At 37.1% G+C, this 18,460-nt stretch overlaps 2 protein-coding genes across 5 annotated transcripts; one reads left to right on the top strand and one right to left on the bottom strand.

The window, feature by feature from the left end:
- Positions 1-87: 87 nt before the first annotated feature.
- LOC143884469 (anthranilate phosphoribosyltransferase, chloroplastic-like) lies at positions 88-6,812 on the bottom strand. 4 transcript variants are annotated; one of them, XM_077388067.1, is made up of 11 exons: positions 6,463-6,812; positions 5,930-6,273; positions 5,692-5,835; positions 5,137-5,298; positions 4,961-5,044; positions 2,230-2,418; positions 1,660-1,750; positions 1,496-1,555; positions 1,194-1,312; positions 446-580; positions 88-321 (listed from the first exon to the last, which is right to left on the bottom strand). In XM_077388067.1, exons 2-11 carry the CDS (start codon positions 6,137-6,139, stop codon positions 286-288), a joined length of 1,230 nt encoding a protein of 409 aa, XP_077244182.1. In that variant the 5' UTR covers positions 6,140-6,273; positions 6,463-6,812; the 3' UTR covers positions 88-285. The 4 variants fall into 4 exon arrangements, 2 of the variants coding, with proteins under 2 accessions (XP_077244182.1, XP_077244183.1); XM_077388068.1 differs by having other exon boundaries at positions 5,930-6,269; XR_013252873.1 differs by lacking the exon at positions 88-321 and adding an exon at positions 648-752 and having other exon boundaries at positions 446-567.
- Positions 6,813-8,416: 1,604 nt separating this feature from the next.
- On the top strand, positions 8,417-17,245 carry LOC143884468 (Mitochondrial import inner membrane translocase subunit Tim17/Tim22/Tim23 family protein). Its single transcript, XM_077388066.1, has 5 exons — positions 8,417-8,591; positions 11,442-11,546; positions 14,156-14,411; positions 15,924-16,001; positions 16,934-17,245. The coding sequence occupies exons 1-5, from the start codon at positions 8,553-8,555 to the stop codon at positions 17,059-17,061; spliced, it is 606 nt and encodes a 201-aa protein (XP_077244181.1). The 5' UTR covers positions 8,417-8,552; the 3' UTR covers positions 17,062-17,245.
- Positions 17,246-18,460: the final 1,215 nt, after the last annotated feature.

The following is an 18,460-nucleotide window of genomic DNA, read 5'->3' as shown; positions in this document are numbered from 1 at the left end:
CATTGACAAGATTATTGACCAAAGTAGTCATTTTCAAATGTAATTGAGAGGCCAATAAGCTTAGCCAAAGATGTACATTGAGGTCACTTTTCTCGGGGGCCACCGTGACTTCAGTAAATTTTTCTTTAAAATGACAAACATACACTCATATAAGTGGCAACATTGGGATGGTGTTTTTGGGTCAATCCAAAAAACACACAAAAATAAATATCAAATAAAGAAAATTAGATCTCACCATTCTTTGGCATTCCCTCGACATAGTTATGATGGGCCTTTATTTGATATTCAAGCCACTCCAGCAATAGCTTCTTCTTTCACCTTCTGTAATGGTTACACAGAGAATATAGTAAAAGAAAATCTAAGATCCCAGTGAGCTTCAAAATAATGTTTTGGTGGCATATATACATTATTAAAACAAAGGATTAAGAAAGCAGATTTCTCTTACATTGGAGAAATGTACCCAAGAGTCAAGTGTCTTGAGTGCTTTCCCTGATTGATGGGTCTCACGAGCGACTGCTACTCCTCCTGCAAGGCTGCTCACATGCCCACTAACTAGAAGAGCAGCCGCTGCATTGAGGATCTGATTATTTACACAAGAAAGGATTATTTATTCAGAGTTACAAACAGCACAAAATCAATAAGCTGACCTCTCATATGATGATACCAAATAGGGGTGCAACCCTTGTGTCTTTTACCATAAAATCGGGTCGGGTTCAGGTTGATTCCAATTCATTTTTTAGCAAAAGCTTTACCTGATCTGACCAAATCGCACGCCAAATACCAAATGCAACAGTTATATTAGATACTTGGCTATATCAGATCTCAGCCTTCTATTATCATAATTTGGATCTATCAAAATATTAGACATGCTTTCAACACACCATTTGGGATAAGACTAGTGTCTCAATGAAAAAAACGAAGCCCCCAAAAGAAACTTCAGTAGTGGGGAAGGTAATCCAGATCTGTATGACGACACTTTCAAAGATCTCTCTAAATTATGATTAGGTTGGTCTCATTATGTAGCAGGAGCATGCAAGTTTTCTTGTGCCTGGGACCAAATATAATATAATGATAAACAAGATCACCCAAGGAGAAAAAAAAATGCTTCTTAAAATCCATAAATAACAACGCAGATGGACAAGGGAAAGTTAATTAGAGTAGCAGTCAAGGCAGCAGAGAAAGAAGAGGCTTACAAATGCATCTGCAATCGATCCTTTCTCCCCAGATAGTACATTCCTAAGAACTTGTGCATTGAACTCTGGGCCTCCCCCTCTCAAGCTCTCCAGAGTGCAGCGTGGAATGCCAAAATCCACTGTACATTCAGTGGGTCAACATGAATCCTACATTATTATTAGCAAGATATGCAACAGAAAGTGGGGAAAGTTTGTATTGTATAACTACAGAGTTAAATAGATGGTGGAGCTGTATTATTTCAATTTGTTTTGGCAGATAATTGTTGAGCTTGAAAAAGAGGAAGTGAGGAAAAGATTGGTACATGGGTCAAAGGAGAACTTCTCAATTTTTTCTGGGGTAACATCAAGGACTGATCCAGGACCTGCAAAATCAATGCATATCACTGGATGTGCAAGTAAAGAAGTAAGCAAATCCAAGCACAAGTGTGAGAAGCTGGAAAGAGACAATAAAGTCAACGGAGCTTACCAAGTGGACTCATTTCATCTAAACCTTCTGAATGAACTACTAATGCTCTTTTCATGCCAAACCTTTGTAGTGCTTTAGCCATCTTCATGACCTATCCAAGAAATAGTGTCGTTAAGATACTCAAATAACACAAGTGCAAATGTGATTAAACCAGTTAATATGAACTTGTGTTCCAGCATCACAGGCCATATTTCTTCCAGATATTCTTTCGACACTAGTCAGTCACGCATCTAATATGTATGTTCTAGGGTTGCATCTAATACATTTTGCAGTGCTGTTTTTCTTCCAAATATCTGTTGGTCCCTTCATACATGTTTTCCATCTAGTTGATCCTCACGCAGACCTTTGTGTACCTAATCATTTCGCTCGTGGCCCCATAGACACAACCAATAGCGATGATAACTTACATCGTGAAAACGAATTTTAAACATTTCAATTCTGAAGTTTACTTTGTAGATCCCATGCATTATCATGAAGGAAATGATATTTTAAATCATGTTGTCAACAAAACAACAATAAATCGATAAATCAAGCTACCTTATTGCTATAACCCATAATTGAAGAACTTACTAGATCCTCGTTGTAGACGCCAACAACAGCAAAAGGCACCCGTGCCGGATTTAACATGGGACCCAAGATATTGAATACTGTCTTCACTTTAAGTTTTTTCCTCACAGGACCAACGATTTTCATAGCTGGGTGGTATTTGGGAGACATCATGAAACCAATACCTACTTCCTTTACACATTTCTTAACCCCCTATATCAAGAAAACAAGTAATTATTAGGCACAAGGTTCTAAAAATTTGAAAGAAGCAAAAATTGGGAACAGCTCAACCTGGGTTAAATTACTCAAGAAATGATTCATTAGAAAAAAATAAAAAGGAAAAATGGTTGAGGAGCAATGCGACATGCTTGAATCTTTCCATGCATGTTTTGGATATGCAAACAGGGCCTATAAATAGAAAATGCAAAATTGCTGCTTACAACTACTAGAGATAACATGATACTATAGTTGTCCACAGCAGAGATTATGCATCACTGGATTTCTATGGATTAATTCTATAAATAGGAGCTGTGGCATTTCCCGAAAAGCAACTAAAGAGTCAAAGATGAAGATGGAAATATTTGCTAGGTTCCAATATGGATATTTTTGTCAATCTGCATATTCTTTTTCCGTTTTTGTCAATCAAAACAATTTATTCAATAAGTAAAGTTCACAAACATGGATTTTCCATAGGAAACTAATGTTTACAATCCTATCCCACAAATTGTAAGCATTACAATGAGCCCTAAAACCAAAATATCCAAGTAATGGAAACAAGTTAATTTTCAAATGATAACAACATACTTGTATTTTACGTTGAGATTAACACAGTCGATAAAGGAAGATGAAATCAGTTAAGATGATAAACATGTCCAATCTACAGCGATGGGGACTGTAGATCATATATTTCAGAAGCCTTATGCCAAATTTTATGTTGAGATTTCTCAAGATGATCGTGCACAGAAACACGTTACTAGAAGGTTTGACATAGAAGGACCCCCAAACCTACCACTAATCCCAATCAACATAGACTGTCAGACCATCATGGAGAAACCAAGAAGATACTAAGAGAAGACAATAATACCTTGAACAACAGCGATTAGATTCAGTTAAGGCTGGGATGTGGAAAACATTGGATAATGTGATGGATACTGCAATGCCAAGTGAAATAGAAATCCCACATGGATAATTTGCAGTTTCTCCCCATTAGGAGTTAAAATTTCAAATTTTCCATGGACAGGAGAAGAAAAGGACCGAGATTGATGAGGCTACTTCCCAAATTTTCTCAAGAGAACCAAAGGCATGAAATTGTTGATAAAAATAACACAATTCCTAATCAAGGAAGTATATGTGCTGAATTTGAAGCCAAATGAAAACGGGAAAATAACAATATCTATTTCTCCATGGTTGAATAGTCTTTTTAAAAGTAATTTTATTCTAATGGAAGAAACTGGAATTAGAACTTAAGAAATTGCACTAACCTTGGGGAAACCAAAATCATAAACAATGAAGTTGTTTAAAGCTTTTGTATAGGTATCTACATCTGAACTGAATTCTCTGTGGTCAAAGAATCTCTTTCTAGTTGCTCTAGAACAATTATGAGATTCTCTGAAAGATATAAGGGGTTATGCTACCATTCAAAAAAGAGTGCGAGCACGTGTGGGTGGGTGAGGGGGAGGGGGTTGCTCTGCTTCTGGCGATGCTATTGGGTGGTGGTCCAACTAACGGGGTCAAATCAATACATTCTAAGAAGAATTTTTTTTTTTTTAATGGTTGCAAATTTCATTCATAACAAGGATGACCGAGGAGGTCAACCTGAAAATTACAACGAAGAAAATTCTAAGAAGAAATATTCTAATATCAATCGCATCGATCGAATAAGTATCACACCAAAACCCACCAATCGTATCATTTTTTTGAGAAATACGAGACATCTAAGTCGTACCAGTAAAGATATCTATTCATTGATAAAAAAAGAAAAACAATGTGAATGGTGATTGGATTGATTTCTTCTGTGTAATAGTAATTGATGTCCACAATGATTTCGTGTTAACCAAACTGTAGCAGCGAACCCAAAATATGCAGAAAACTGATGAAAGATTAACAATATATCGTCCAAGATGTAGATACAGACCTTTTGAGTTCCCTATCGAACTATCAGAGCTCATTTTCTTTAGATGCATGGAACTTGAAAAATCAAAAGCCCTAAGATGGCTCTGGTTCCATGAAATCGAACTAAGAACAAGGAATTCAACTACATGAAGAGATAACAGAACTTGTGAGGATAACATGTGTTTATCCTTCATTGAACCCAAAAGATGGGTGCCTATACAATTCGAAAAGGGGGAAAATACACATCCCGAACCATAAATGAAAAAATCACAACTGTAAACTAATAAAATGCTACAGCAAATATTAAAATGGATTATATAACTCTACTATTCCATCTAATAGAAAGAAGCCACTGCAATAGAACTAAACTCTAAGATTTCTTGATAACTTTATCTAATGCAAATGGTGATTGTCCTCAATTTGTAAATGTAGAGCCATATGTTGTAGTCAATTGTTTGGTTTTAAACTACAGATAGGCTTTTAGCATAAATTCTACTAGTACACGCTAGTTCTGTTATTTACAGTGTTTGGCAAGTATTTCCCACTTCTTCAAAGAGAGCTCGAAAATTTAGCATTCAATTGAATATGACTATATTCGAAGTTTCGAACTCACTAATGGGTCACCTAATTTCATTTTACTAACCTCAGGGTCTAAGTCAATGATTACTCCCAACGTCTCTAATACATCAGCACTTCCACAGGCAGAAGAACTGGACCGATTTCCTTGCTGAAACAAGGATAAGGTATTATTCTTCATTCCATTACAGGTCATATTATAAGAATTTGCAAATATCATTGGTTCAGTGAAGCAACCATCACCTTTGCAACTTTTGCACCAGAGGCTGCAGCTAGAATAGAAGCCCCTGTAGAGATGTTAACCGTGTTAGCCCCATCGCCACCTGTTCCAACAATGTCAACTATATCAGGCATTCCTTCAACCTTCCTACAGCATTTGATCATCGCCCTTGCCAATCCCACAATCTGCGCATCGAAATGTCTATAAATCTCTACAAGAAAAATAAAAGAGTAATGCTAGGGAGATCGTGAGTACGACCGAGAAGGGGACCGAACAAATGGGTTTTCTCCACAACATCAAAGTGACTTGAGCCCAACCCTTAAGAAAAGGAAAATCTAGAATAACAAGTAATTTTTTTTACACATGGCACATTCTCATTGTTGGGCTCTCATCAGTCGTATTCTTGGTCTCGATATCATTTTCCAAAATATAATGATCGATTTCATTCTACAAACGAAGTTTTTTGGAGAAGACAATTCTCTAAAATCATGCTTGGCTTTCATGGATTTTCTTTCTACTTCCAATTAACAATACAAGATACTGACAGCATAAAAGAAATGACGATTCTGTGCATTTACTTCTTTGAATGTTTCTCCTTTGGCTCTCAAAAGAACAAGAAAAGCACTGATCAAAGCTTCATCAGCTTCACTAAGCAAAAAGTCAAGTGTGCTTTCTGCTTCCTCTTCGGATAAGTCCACCTGATTCATTAGAGACTCGAGCACCTACAAATTAAATAAGATGATAAAAACAAAATCTATCGATAAATCATCAAAACCAGAGCAAGAGCAAAAAACAAAGAATGATCCACTTACATACCTCTTTAAAGAAGGGTGAGGATGGCAATGTACTGGAATTACTACCTGGGAAACTAAATGCCAACGTTGTAAATCTCTTCTGATTTAGTCGAGGAATCCGCGTAGTGAACAAACACTTATGAGTCTTAAATTCCCTTTCTAAAGGCCTGTAAATGCAGGCACAAGAGGAAATAGGAGGACGGCATCCAAATGCTGCCATAATCACCTTCATGAAGATCTAATCTGCACAGCTTCTAAACAACTTCAGCCTTCTAATTGCATGGATTTTACATAGTCGGATCTGTGTGTTTCTTCACAAATTAGGGTTTGTGGATACGGAACTGGAAACTCCTTCCCCTCCTCTTCCTTTTTCAAAACATTGCAAAACCAGAAGTTAAAATATAAACTCAAACGTATCATCTATTATTATTTCTCTATATATAATACGCCAAAATCTGCGAATCCGAAGAAGATTCTACACAATATAAACGAGGCGAGATTCAACGAATTTAACCTAATTTCAGAAATCTACAATGGAAGCAACACAGATAATACCGATGGAAGGGTTTCTCGGCTGGATTGAATGTATATCACTGGAGGAAAGTGAAATCCGCCATGAAATTACAGTGTCTGAAGTCTTTGCATCGAATTCTTCGGTTCGTTCTTGGAGAAGAGGATCTAATGAGCAAAAAGAAAGGGGAGGAAGAGAGAGGCAGAGGTGTTTGTTTGTGGCGCTAGCGCTACCAAACCAACAACAAAGGTCTCGAAAGAGCGGGATTTTATAGGTCCTCTCTGTTCCCCCTCAAATTCAATGACCATTCCGTTCTCCCCCTTCCCTTGTACAAGCTCAGCTTGGCCTGTCACTTCTGGCTCACTTCTGAGTGGTTTCTTTTCTTTTTTTTAATGGGAAGATAAGCGGGGGTTATCAAACTCTCAAAAGGTATCAACCCTCTTTAACAATTTTTCAAAAGTGAGTCCCCCACCGGCAAATTCTCCTATTTTGCACCATCACCATAACAAGTTTGTGGGGCACAGATTATGAGCCTTTTTATGTTTTGGGCCCACCAAAGTGGGTTACTTGTATACAAACAAGAGATAGTAAATTCCTAAAAAGTTTTACATTCCAATTTTTACCATTATCCCAACAAGTTTGTGAGCTTAATTGTGGGTCCAATAAGATATTAAACAAGTTTGGCAATTTCCCTTTTGAAACTCTATAAACAAATAAAAAATACGGAAAATTACATTTACACCCCCTCTAGTTTCTGACACGTCCGCTTCTACCCCTATAGTTTAAAACGTGACAACTACGCCCCATGTAGTTTCAATTTGCAGTTGACGGTTCGTCTACAGATTGAAGGGTTAGGATGATCTGATGAAGCTGGGCACACCCTATCTATGTCGGGGGCCATCAAATGAACGCTTTGGATCATCCAACAATGTGGTCCCATACCCGAATCCAAACACTACCAAAACATAGTGGGCCCATACTGTTTGGATGATCCAAAGCATTCAATTGATGGGCCCTGACATAGATAGGGTGTGCCCAAAAAATCAGCTCCATCAGATCATCCTAACCCTTCAGTCTGTGGACGAACCGTCAACTGAGGGGCCTACCTTATACAAATTGAAACTACAAGGGTGTAGTTGTCACGTTTTAAACTATAGGGGTAGAAGTGGATGTGTAAAAACTAGAAGGGGTGTAAATGTAATTTTCCCTAAAAAAATAATAATATTTCAACTAAAATTTCTGGGCCAAAATTTGCCCATTTTGGCTTCGGAACATTTCATTTTCAGTTGAAATTTAAAACCTTGATCGCAATTACCACAGAAGCTCTCAGAAAGCAAATTAAAAAGAAAACAAGGTAGTGACGATATCAGTAGCCTAGATTGAAGGCTAACATACAATTTTTATAGTTTTTGGACTATTTTTGGCTACTTATACTGGCACCACCATGTTTCGATAACTGCACAAACTCATCTTATCTTTTATTGCTTAAACGTCTGTCAAAGGTTATTGTAGGTCCCAAAAACTCTTAAAAGCCAATTTATAAGAAAAGGCAAACTGATTTCGTGCAATTATTAAAACATGGTAGTGCCACTATCAGTGGCCTTAATTTTTTATTTAGTTTATTTACAATGTAGGCTTTTGGATGCTCCAGTGAGAAGAGGTGACTCGTGTCAAATTGAGGGAGTAAAAAGAGGTAGGGGTAGACCGAAAATAACATGGGTAGAAATAATGATAAAAGACTTGATAGTTACGAACCTAACAGAGAACATAACCTTGGATAGGATATAATGGAAGAAAATGATCCACATAAAGGAATCCAATTAGAACCAGGATTAGAGCCGGGTAGATCCCTTTTACCTTCTTTATGATTTTTTTTTTTTCCTAAATGATTCATTTAGCTGACTCAACTAGCTTGGGACAAAGGCTTTGTTGAGTTGAGTTAGTATTAAAATATGGTAGTGCAACTATCAGTCGCCTTCATTTTTTATTTAGTTTATTTACAAAAATAGACCTCTATTATTCTCTCGGCAAAAACCCCCTTTGTGGAAAGGGAAGTAAGTTCGGCCTCATTTTGCTCTCATGGATTTCTGCGAAAAATCTCCCGTAATCGCGTGATTTTGGAAGCGATTTGATCATGGAAACCCTAGAAAAGGCAGAAGAAAGCATCGCAAAGGTCAGGAGTTGTCGAAATCTCTGTCCCCTTTCTAATCTGTTCCTTGAATAAAATTATTCACCATTTCTGTAGCAGCTCTTTATGGCGCGTGCGTCCTTGTAGGTTTACATCAAGTTTAGTATCTGGTGGCAAATTATCATCCTCATATTTCCATTCATTTTATCAGATTTGTATTCTGTGTAAATCACTGCATTTTAAGTTAACTATATGTCACTTGAAAGCACAAGGGGGATATGTGAAGTGAGATGAAAGTCATTGGGATTCTGAGAGAGGGGGATTTGAACTCCATTAAGGCCACGTTTGGATACCTCATGTTTTTTTACTTTTGAACTCCATTAAGGCCACATTTGGATACCTCATGTATTTGTATTTGGATTCGGATTTGAGTTTTGGATACAAAATACATCAATCATCCTCATGCTCATGTTGTACGAGGGAGGGAGGGTGAAGGTAATTACCACAATTATTAATTTCCAAATAATGTCTTCCAGAACAGATTTGCAAATCGGATTTTTTTTTCCACTGTTGTAGCTGATTTGGAAATCTAAGGATCTGATCCATTTCCAAATTTCAACTGCAAATGTCAGAAATCCAAATCTAAATCTTGTGGGTATCCAAAAGTGGCCTAAGTCATTTTATATGCTCTGTCTATTGTGATTCTATTTAATCATGATACGCATTCTTCTCATACTTTGTAATACATTGTATGTTGAGTAATTTTGGCCACATAGTTGTAGATCACATCACCTTACTAAATACTTCAAAATGTATGTATTGTTGGGTATATAATATAACCCATGTATGTTCTAATATAAGCCCAATAAGATAATGGACCGGTGCAGTGGGCCTATTTGGGCTAGAGCCCACTAACCTATTAAAACCCTAGTGTATCTAATATATATAGGGGCTGGAGGCAACAAACTTGGTATTCCAAATTAGATACCTTGGGTGTAATGCTTCAAGCAAACTCTTGCTTGACCTAATTAGGGGACAACAAATCTACTGCTGTTGTGTGGAAGTCGAATTGGAACTTTATGCTCTCACTTCAGTTGCAAATGAAGTAGAAGAGAAAAAGAATCTAATTATGGTTATGGACATTCCACTGACCCCGTTAAGGATTAATTCCTTAAGTGTGTTCTGTGATAATTAAGCAACGATTACGATTGTGAAGAACTCACTCTTTAATGGTAAGAGGAGACATCTTAGGCTGAAACATGCCATGCTGAATTATCTCATTGAACACAGGATCATCACTTTGATTGATGTGAGATCGAAAGATAATATGGTCGATGCTCTCGCCAAGGGACTGAACAAAGATCAAATATTCAAAACTATAGGGGTGATGGGGTTAAAGTCTATATAGACAAGACTTAACCTACATTCATGTTATTTTGAATTTTCGAATCTCCCTTTTGGCCAAGATAGGCACTTGATATGTTTTGATGATGTTTACAGTTGCTGTGTGTCATTCCACATTTGATGACATGTCCTTTTTGGGAAATGTTGTACATTCCAAACTTGATGATACAGCTTAACTCAAATATGGATAAGATGACTGTAACATTCCAAAAAGAAACATGAAATTGTTCTTTGCAAAAGAAACTATTAGGTCTTGTTCTTTATTGAAACTTGACAATGATGAATGGTTCTTTGCAAAAGAAACTGTTTAGGTCTTGTTCTTTATTGAAACTTGACAATGATGCTTACGGTAAGAGTGATACTGATACATTTTCAGCCATTTTGGAATTGTACTAAGTTCTTCAGGTAGAACTAGATACTTTCGTGAATTAAGGAATTGTACTAAGTTCTTCCTTAGGTAGAACTAGATACTTTCGTGAATTATGGAATTGCACTAAGTTCTTCTTCAGGTAGAACTAGATACTTTCATGTTTACACTATTGGTTGGATTCATTTTCATGCAATCTATATTTGGTAATTCACAGGGATTGGCGAAAAAGGAGGAGCTTGTCTTGATTTGGACTTTGATGAAGATGACTTACTTAAATCTTCTAAAGTCATAAAGACTAATTTCAGTATGTATAGAGTTCACTTTTTTGTGGAACTTTATTTTGGATCTCGATGAGAATTATACCCCATGAATGAATTCCTCTAAGATCAGTGGGGTTCACTTATATGTGAAACTACCTTTTGGTTGAGTTTAGCTTGTTGCATATCTAGAACTCTTGGTTTGTCATAAAAGGATTCGTGTTTTCAGTTGGATTACAGATCTTTTATGATATAGACCATATGGTGATGTGGATGTTTCAATATTTTGTTTTGAACATTACACTATCTATCTATTGGATTGTGCTATATGTAGAACATAGGAGGAGATTGTTGGGTATATAATATAACCCATGTATGTTCAAATATAAGCCCAATAAGATAATGGACCGGTGTAGTGGGCCTATTTGGGCTAGAGCCCACTAACTTATTAAAACCCTAGTGTATCTAATATATATAGGGGCTGGAGGCAACAAACTTGGTATTCCAAATTAGATACCTTGGGTGTAATGCTTCAAGCAAACTCTTGCTTGACCTAATTATTATAACATGTATTTCCCCTGAGGGAGGTCCCTCAAAACTCAAATGCCAGAGCAGCTCCCAGGTCATACCCATGCCCGATGCTGTGACAGACTAACAAGCTTGCATAATTTTTAAATATCTTTGGGGACTGTAGAAAAAACTACAATGAATAGTTTTTTTTTTTGATGATTCCGATAATTGCAAGCGTTGCAATGCATGATCTTTTTTAGCCATGTTTGTTCAAAGCCGAATGATTTTTATTTTTTCCCCCTTATTCAGTAAACAATATTCCATGTCTCCTAACACCGTTCAATTTTGCTTCAGGAAACTCAGAGAAAAGCAGGAACTGTTAACTGGGGCACAGCCACAGTTGTCGGAGTGTTTGCTGGCTTGCTGTATGGAGGTAGCAAGGAGGCAGCTGGATCTGTTGTGAGTTCTTATTGTAATGCCTGATTTACTTGTCCTTGGAAAATTCATTAAAAGCACGTTTGGCTACCATGAATTGTTTTTCATGATAAATCGGTGTCTCCAAGTGGAGATGAGGGTGAAGTGGCTAAGAATCAGGAAACAAATAACAGGAACTAGTGTCTCTGGTGATGAGGAGAGGCTAAAAATCCGGAAACAAAAAACTCTTCTAAAAATCCGATCAACTGTTTCCTGATTTTTAGCCACTTCACCCGACACCGATTTATCATGAAAAACAATTCATGGTAGGCAAACGTGCCCTAAGTGTTTTTGTTTTGTTGGCTGATTAAATGCCCCTCTTATTCTAGCGTAAGTGCTTCTTGCCAGCTACCTTTTTAATTAAACCACAGTTACATCAAACTGACACTAGAACCATATCAAGACTTTATGTTCGCCCTGGCTTAATCAGCCAAAATTTCATTTTGTGTTTGTGATTTTTGCAATCTCTGACTTCTGCTAATGACCAGTGACTTGTATCCTACACATGGACTCTAGACTCATTAATATTTCTGTTTGTAAATACTTGAAAAAGAATGGCTACTGTGCAGTAAATAGCAAGCTAGGAGTAAGCCATCAGGATGTCCAACTCATCATTGTTTCTCTGTCAATTGTTGTTTGATGACAAGGGATTTGTATTGGTAGTTAGGTGATAGAAGCACACTTTTGAAAGCTGTAAAAAGTCCATAAAACAGAACATTGAAATTGTGAGAAAATGAGCCAGAACATGCAATTTTTATATGATTCAGCGAACTTGGATCTGTCTTGACCTGTTTCTTTTGTCAACATACACCTTTTGTTACATGGATTCCAGAAAGCATATGGATAGCTATGTTTTTTGAAGGTTAGTGGCATTTAGTTAGATCATTTTGGGCCTTTCTGAAGATTGTGATAACTGTTTACCAACTCACAAGCCAATCATTTACCCATCTGAAACGACTTGGTTTTGGTCGTAGAGAGTCAATGAACTCCTATGACCAGACCAAGTCAATAAAATATTCACCGTGTCAATCATTGACTTGCCCAAATAGACTCCGTTTTACCTAAAGGCGAATTCTTGTCCAAGCATGAGCTTTCAAACACTAGTTGTTGGTACTGTCAGAAAATAATCAGATTCATTTTCAGATAAACAGTTCAATATAGATTATTCTTATGCACTGCCATGCAAATTAAGAAAACCCATTTTAGGATTGTAGGTAGTTGCTTCTGGTCTGGGTCTGCAAACAATGTTTTTTTACTAGATGAAAGATAAAGGTTTTCTATATGGAATTCAACGGTTTTGGTTAAGTCGATAACATGTGTTTTTCAGCACTGCTGCGTTAGGCTGGGATTATGTTCTCTCGTATCTCATTATTACTATAGAAATATTTGGTGTCATTCATTCTGGAAGTTGAATTGTCCAAATTGCTTATCAAGTTAAGACTGAACAGTTGTAAAAGTGTCCATAATAACATAAAAAATGGGAAAATGTGGAATATGTAAGAGTGACTGGAGAAAATTTACTAGAAGATTTTTGCAATATAGCTAGAAAATGCAGCGTTTTCTTTTTGAACGAGATAGCACTTTAGTAAGAAGAAATATAACAGCAAATTACAACAAGGGGAGAGCTCACCCCACTACAAAAGCATCTCTACATGTCCTCTCTTTATCAAGGGAGTCAGCCACCTCATTTGCATCCCTCCACACATCAAAGAGATGAAACATCTAAATCTTTACAGATAAAAAAACATTCAAAATATGAGTCTATCTCCATGGTCCGCCACTTCTTTGTGATGCCCAACTAATCGTATACCATAAGTCACTTTGCCATATAAAGATCCACCTGAATCCATTTTAAATGCATGCAGCTCGGCTAAGAATGACTTGCCTAGGTTATGGTTGAATCAGCAAACACAATTGGCCCTGAAGAGGCCCCCAGCCTCTATCATCCCTAAGAACGCCTACTGGATGGAAATGGGTTACATAAATGATTAGTTGAAACTTGACAGTGTTATGAGGGGGAAGAGCCCCACTTGGCAGTTTTTATGTTCTTAGTCCTCTTCTTCTCTAAACCCTTCCATTTTCTGAGAAAACCTCGTTGACATCTCCTGAAGTCCTTCCTCACCAAAGCCAAACTCACCAACCCCAGTTTCTCCCTTGACTAGAAGGGAAGAGGTTATGAAAATCTTGTTTTTTGAATGGAGGGACCGAGATGGCGAAGTGAAGAACACATACAGAATAGGAAAAAAGAAAGATACAAAACTATTCTCAAGGTGGGAGATGATCATCAAACACCTTCAACTCTGCCTGAGACACACCAGAGCAGGCCAACAGATCCACCTTACCATTGACAAAACAATCAACATGCCGAAATAGAGTCACTTGCCCCTCAACCAAGTCCAATACCTCACGCCAAGGGACTGAGCCTTGAATGCTGGCTTGACTTGAAATCCAACTCGAATTGACACACTAAGTTCTTGGACCCTGGAGTGTATTAGTACATCTGGATATGATGTAGACAACATCACAATCATCTGTTAATATACCTGATTTTATCCAAAGTAACAGCACTAAGAACTCTTTGGCTGTGGTGACAGAGCAAGGATGCAGAAGTGATGTTGAAACTTGGGAGCACGCCTGACAAACGAGAGCAGTACAGATTAATGAGAGATGCAATGGAGAAGAGATTCATCAGAGTAACTCGTGGGTCGATAATTGGTGGGATCCGCCTAGGAATGTTTACTGCTACATTTTTTGGTATACAGAATCTTCTTGCTGAGAAACGTGGTGTACATGATGTTTTCAATGTTGCTGGAGCTGGTTCTGCCACTGCCGCTACATTCGGTCTAATCAGTAAGAAGTCATAACCTATCCATCTCACTTGTTCCTTTCCAATTGTTTTATCTGTTTATGAATGGAGATTAGAAAACTGACCTGCAAAGCTTTGACAGCTAGAAGGCTGAAAATTGATTTGCTAGGCAATTTCGTGGAAAGCCATTTCACAGCTGACTTTTGTATGAGAGAACAGCCGCACATGCTCACTTTTTATCAGATTTTGACTTATTCATTTATGTAATCTAAGGTGGCTGTTCTCTCCTGCAAAAGTCAGCTGCAAAAATGGTTTTCCGCAAAATTGCCTAGCAAATTCCAATTCTAATATTTTGAATTTAGGCTTTGGATGTCAAAAATCTCCTTCAAGAAAGTGATAGAGCTACTTGAAACTTTACAATGTACAGCAAAAACTAGAGCGGAAAGTAAATCTTGAAAACAGAAATATAATTGCGCTGACTGGTGGTGAGTATAATTTGTGCTATGGAAAGTCTGCCCACAAAAAGACAAATTCATTATCAAAATTAGACGTGTATATTACATGCACAATCAAGCTGTAGTGCTTTATTCTTTTTGTAAAAAAAAAAGCTGTAGTGCTGTATTTGTGAACTTTTCTATAAATAACTGAAAACGCGAATTTTCAGCTTAGTAATAAAAAACATTTTCTGACCCAAACATAAAGCTCTTAGTACTCCTTTCTAAGCACCTTTCAGTTAGGATTCATCTCTCTTTTACTTTGATCCTGCCTTGAACTTTTATTCCCCCTTTAATTAGTTCTCTTAAGTATGCATTGAACTCCAGTTAATGGCAGGTCGTATGTCGCAATAGAGCATTCCAAAATCAATCTTAAAGTCCTCCAAAATTCCATGAAATATCTTCATAATTAAATGGGAATAACTCTGGTAAGGTTCCCCTTTTGTGAACCTAAGTGGAAATGTTGGGACCCACATGCTGATGTCAGCAACTATCATGCATCTTCTCTCCCTTGTGGCGCCGAATAGAAGCTTCTTGGTTTTCCAGTGTTAATTAACAAATGAAGGGACATTAATTTTGTAACTCCTATACTATCCTTAATTTCTCTGCCAGTTGAGTGGCATCCTAAAAACATTTCTCAAAAAATATTTTCTTGCAACTTATCATATCTTATTTTGACTGAATTGATTAAGCAGCCAATAAAAAGAAAAGGCCCCATTAACCATTTGATTCCAATAACCCATCAAAATAGTCTTTATTTTCTAAAATACAGCTTCAGATCGTACCAATTATTGTTTTTATATAAACACTTTTATTTTTGAACCGATGTTGGAAAAGTGGGACTCAAGTGGGAAATCCTCTATTTGTTCTTAGTTCAACCCAACCCGACTCAATAGAAAACTGGTCGATTGTATCAAGAAACTGGAGATCGACTCATCCGCTCTGCTGGTTTTTTTTATAGAAGCATTGGCAAGTAAAACAACAAAAACAGGAATAATGAATTATGCAGTCTTGTTTGTATTTGAACATTTCTTTTCTTTTTCTTCTCTTGTCCTGTTTCAGTGCCAGGTTCCCTCCTTTGGCGTGCTAGGAACGTGCTAATGGGCTCAGTCTTGGGTGCGGCATTTTGTTTCCCTCTTGGTAAGATCTGTAATTTTTTTATATAAAACATTTCCAATTTCCATTTATCTGCTTCCCAATGCAAATCTTTGCCACCATACTCATCTGTGTGCAGCTTGGTTGCACCTCTGGAAATATGAGTAGTATCGTCTGCAGTATCTCATGTAGAGTAATGTCTGAAAATTACGTATCATGTTGCTGTACTAGTTTCAAGTGATTCAGTCCATCACCCATGCAGATTTTGAAAATACCCTAAATCTTAACCCCGACACCCTAAACCCGGGTATTTCATAGTTTTAGAGATGCCCATGAAATTATTATATTTCAGGATCACTTTTTTCCAATTTACTGTGTCATACGGGCTTAATGGGTGTAATCTATGCATAATGGAATTTGGCTCATTTTAGTATCTCATAATATGTACTTTTTTACCTCTAACTGACGAAAAATGTTTTCCACGATTACCATGCATGCATAAAATTCATGTTGGCAAAAAATGTTTTCCACGATTACCATGAATGCCTAAAATTCATGTAACCTTGGTTTATATGCCTATTTCGCACAGCACATATGCCACTGAAGGATCATATATATTAAGCCCGGTTCGTTTTGGATTTTCAGAACTGATTATTGGACTCAAAATTACGTTAATCCAGAACGAACAGGGCCTTACAAAATGGCCCTCAACAGTTATACCAATTGAGGGCCTCTTTGGATGTCACCAAAATTGGTGCTTGTTTAAAATAAGAGTATTTTAGTTTAATCTGATTTGAAAATGGGGGCTTTGAGATATGTTTGGAAACTATTTACTATACCATTTCTAGAAATACTATTTGTCACTATTTGCAAATAACCATACTTGACATCAAAACCATTTGTAATTATCGAGAGGTATATCCGAAGAGACCCCAAAGTAGCCCAGGTGATAATAATATGGGTGCATCTTTGTACAGGTTGGGTTCATTTGAAGCTTGTGAAGAAAGCAAATGAAGAAAGTTCAGTCTTGCAGGAGAGGGGAGAGGCCAGGGCTGGTGGGGTTGGTGCTGCAATTGAGAGGCTTGAAGGAAGCCTAAATAAATGATAAAAAAAATGCAATCTTAGGTGCATAAAATCTTCAATTTTCAATCCTAATGGAAAGTACGAAAATTCAGCTCCTCCATGGAAATTCTAAGATGGTGATGAATTATATGTATAAATTCAGCTTTCTTTTAATTGCTGCTGAAATCAAATAACTAGTTAATAAATATTCTGAAATTTGTGGTGAATTTTATTAAATTATAGTTTATTTTAGGGGAGTGATTAATCGACTCTCAAATATGATAAATCGACTCCCCATGTGTCTTTCTCTCTCCTCTGGGAGAGAGAAAGAGGAGAGAGATAGACACATGGGGAGTCGATTTATCATTTTGGGGGGTCGATTTATCACTGCCCTTATTTTATTGTATTCCAAGAGCAAATCAAAATGGTTGGATGATCATACGCCCTTATCCATCGAGCCTAGTATAGGGCATCTTTGGCTAACATGTTTTTTTTTTTCATGGAATATTAGCTTACCCAATTGTGAGAATGTGTGAGGGAGGGCGGGAGAGAGTGAGGCATGAGAGGGACCGAGTGTGGGAAGGGTGAGAAAAGCTTGAAGGACAGGGAAACAAAAAACTCGACCCAAAATATGATTCATTTTTTCCTTGTATTTAGCCACTTCTCAGCCTCTATTCATTCATTCTTTTTTTCCTTGTCCACAACCTTGAATTGTTTTTCATGATAAATTAGTTTCGCAAGTGCTGAGAGGAGAGGACGAGGAGCTACGATGGGTGAGGATCGACTTGTGAGCATGGTTTAAAATTTCGGTTTCGGTAACCATTTCGGACCCCACCGAAATTCTGAAATTTTGTAACACTTTTTTTTTTAATACATAATGGCATTTAATTGAAATTTCGGACCGAAATTACCGAAATTTGGTAAATGGCGAAAAATGGAATTTCAGGAAATTTCGGTTTCGGTCTCCACTGAAATCCGAAATTTCTGTCCGGAATTTTGGATTTCGGTCAAAATTTAAAACCATGCTTGTGAGGGCACGAATGAGCAGAGGGTCAACCTTTTCTTACCCTGTCGTCACTCAGTCTCTCTTGTGTATATTCCTCTCCCACCTAGAAAGCTAATTTTCCAAGGAAAAAAATTCATGGTAGCCAAACATGCCCTTTGAGAATAATTTTTTCATGAGAAAAAAATTCACGGTTGCCAAACATGGCCTTAGGTGATGTAGGCGCATCGAACGTCCCACGTTGAACTCTCCAGTTCAAGAATTTTAGATTTAATAGGAATTTCTTTTCTTTTTTCCTAACTTTTTTTTTCTTTAGAGTAGATTTTGAGGAATTATAGATTTATTAGGAATCTTGGTTATTTGGGCCAATTAAAAGAAGCCTTTTGTAGGAGAGTTTTACAAGTTAAAGAAAAAGCAGAGAATTTATAGGAATTTTCTT

The sequence above is a fragment of the Tasmannia lanceolata genome, unplaced genomic scaffold, assembly GCF_043159265.1.
Source record: "Tasmannia lanceolata isolate RefF3 unplaced genomic scaffold, GAP_Taslan_0.1 ptg000008l, whole genome shotgun sequence".
NCBI lineage: Eukaryota > Viridiplantae > Streptophyta > Magnoliopsida > Canellales > Winteraceae > Tasmannia > Tasmannia lanceolata.
The sequence above is the reverse complement of the archived record's forward strand: the minus strand, read 5'-3'. Positions and strand labels throughout refer to the sequence as shown.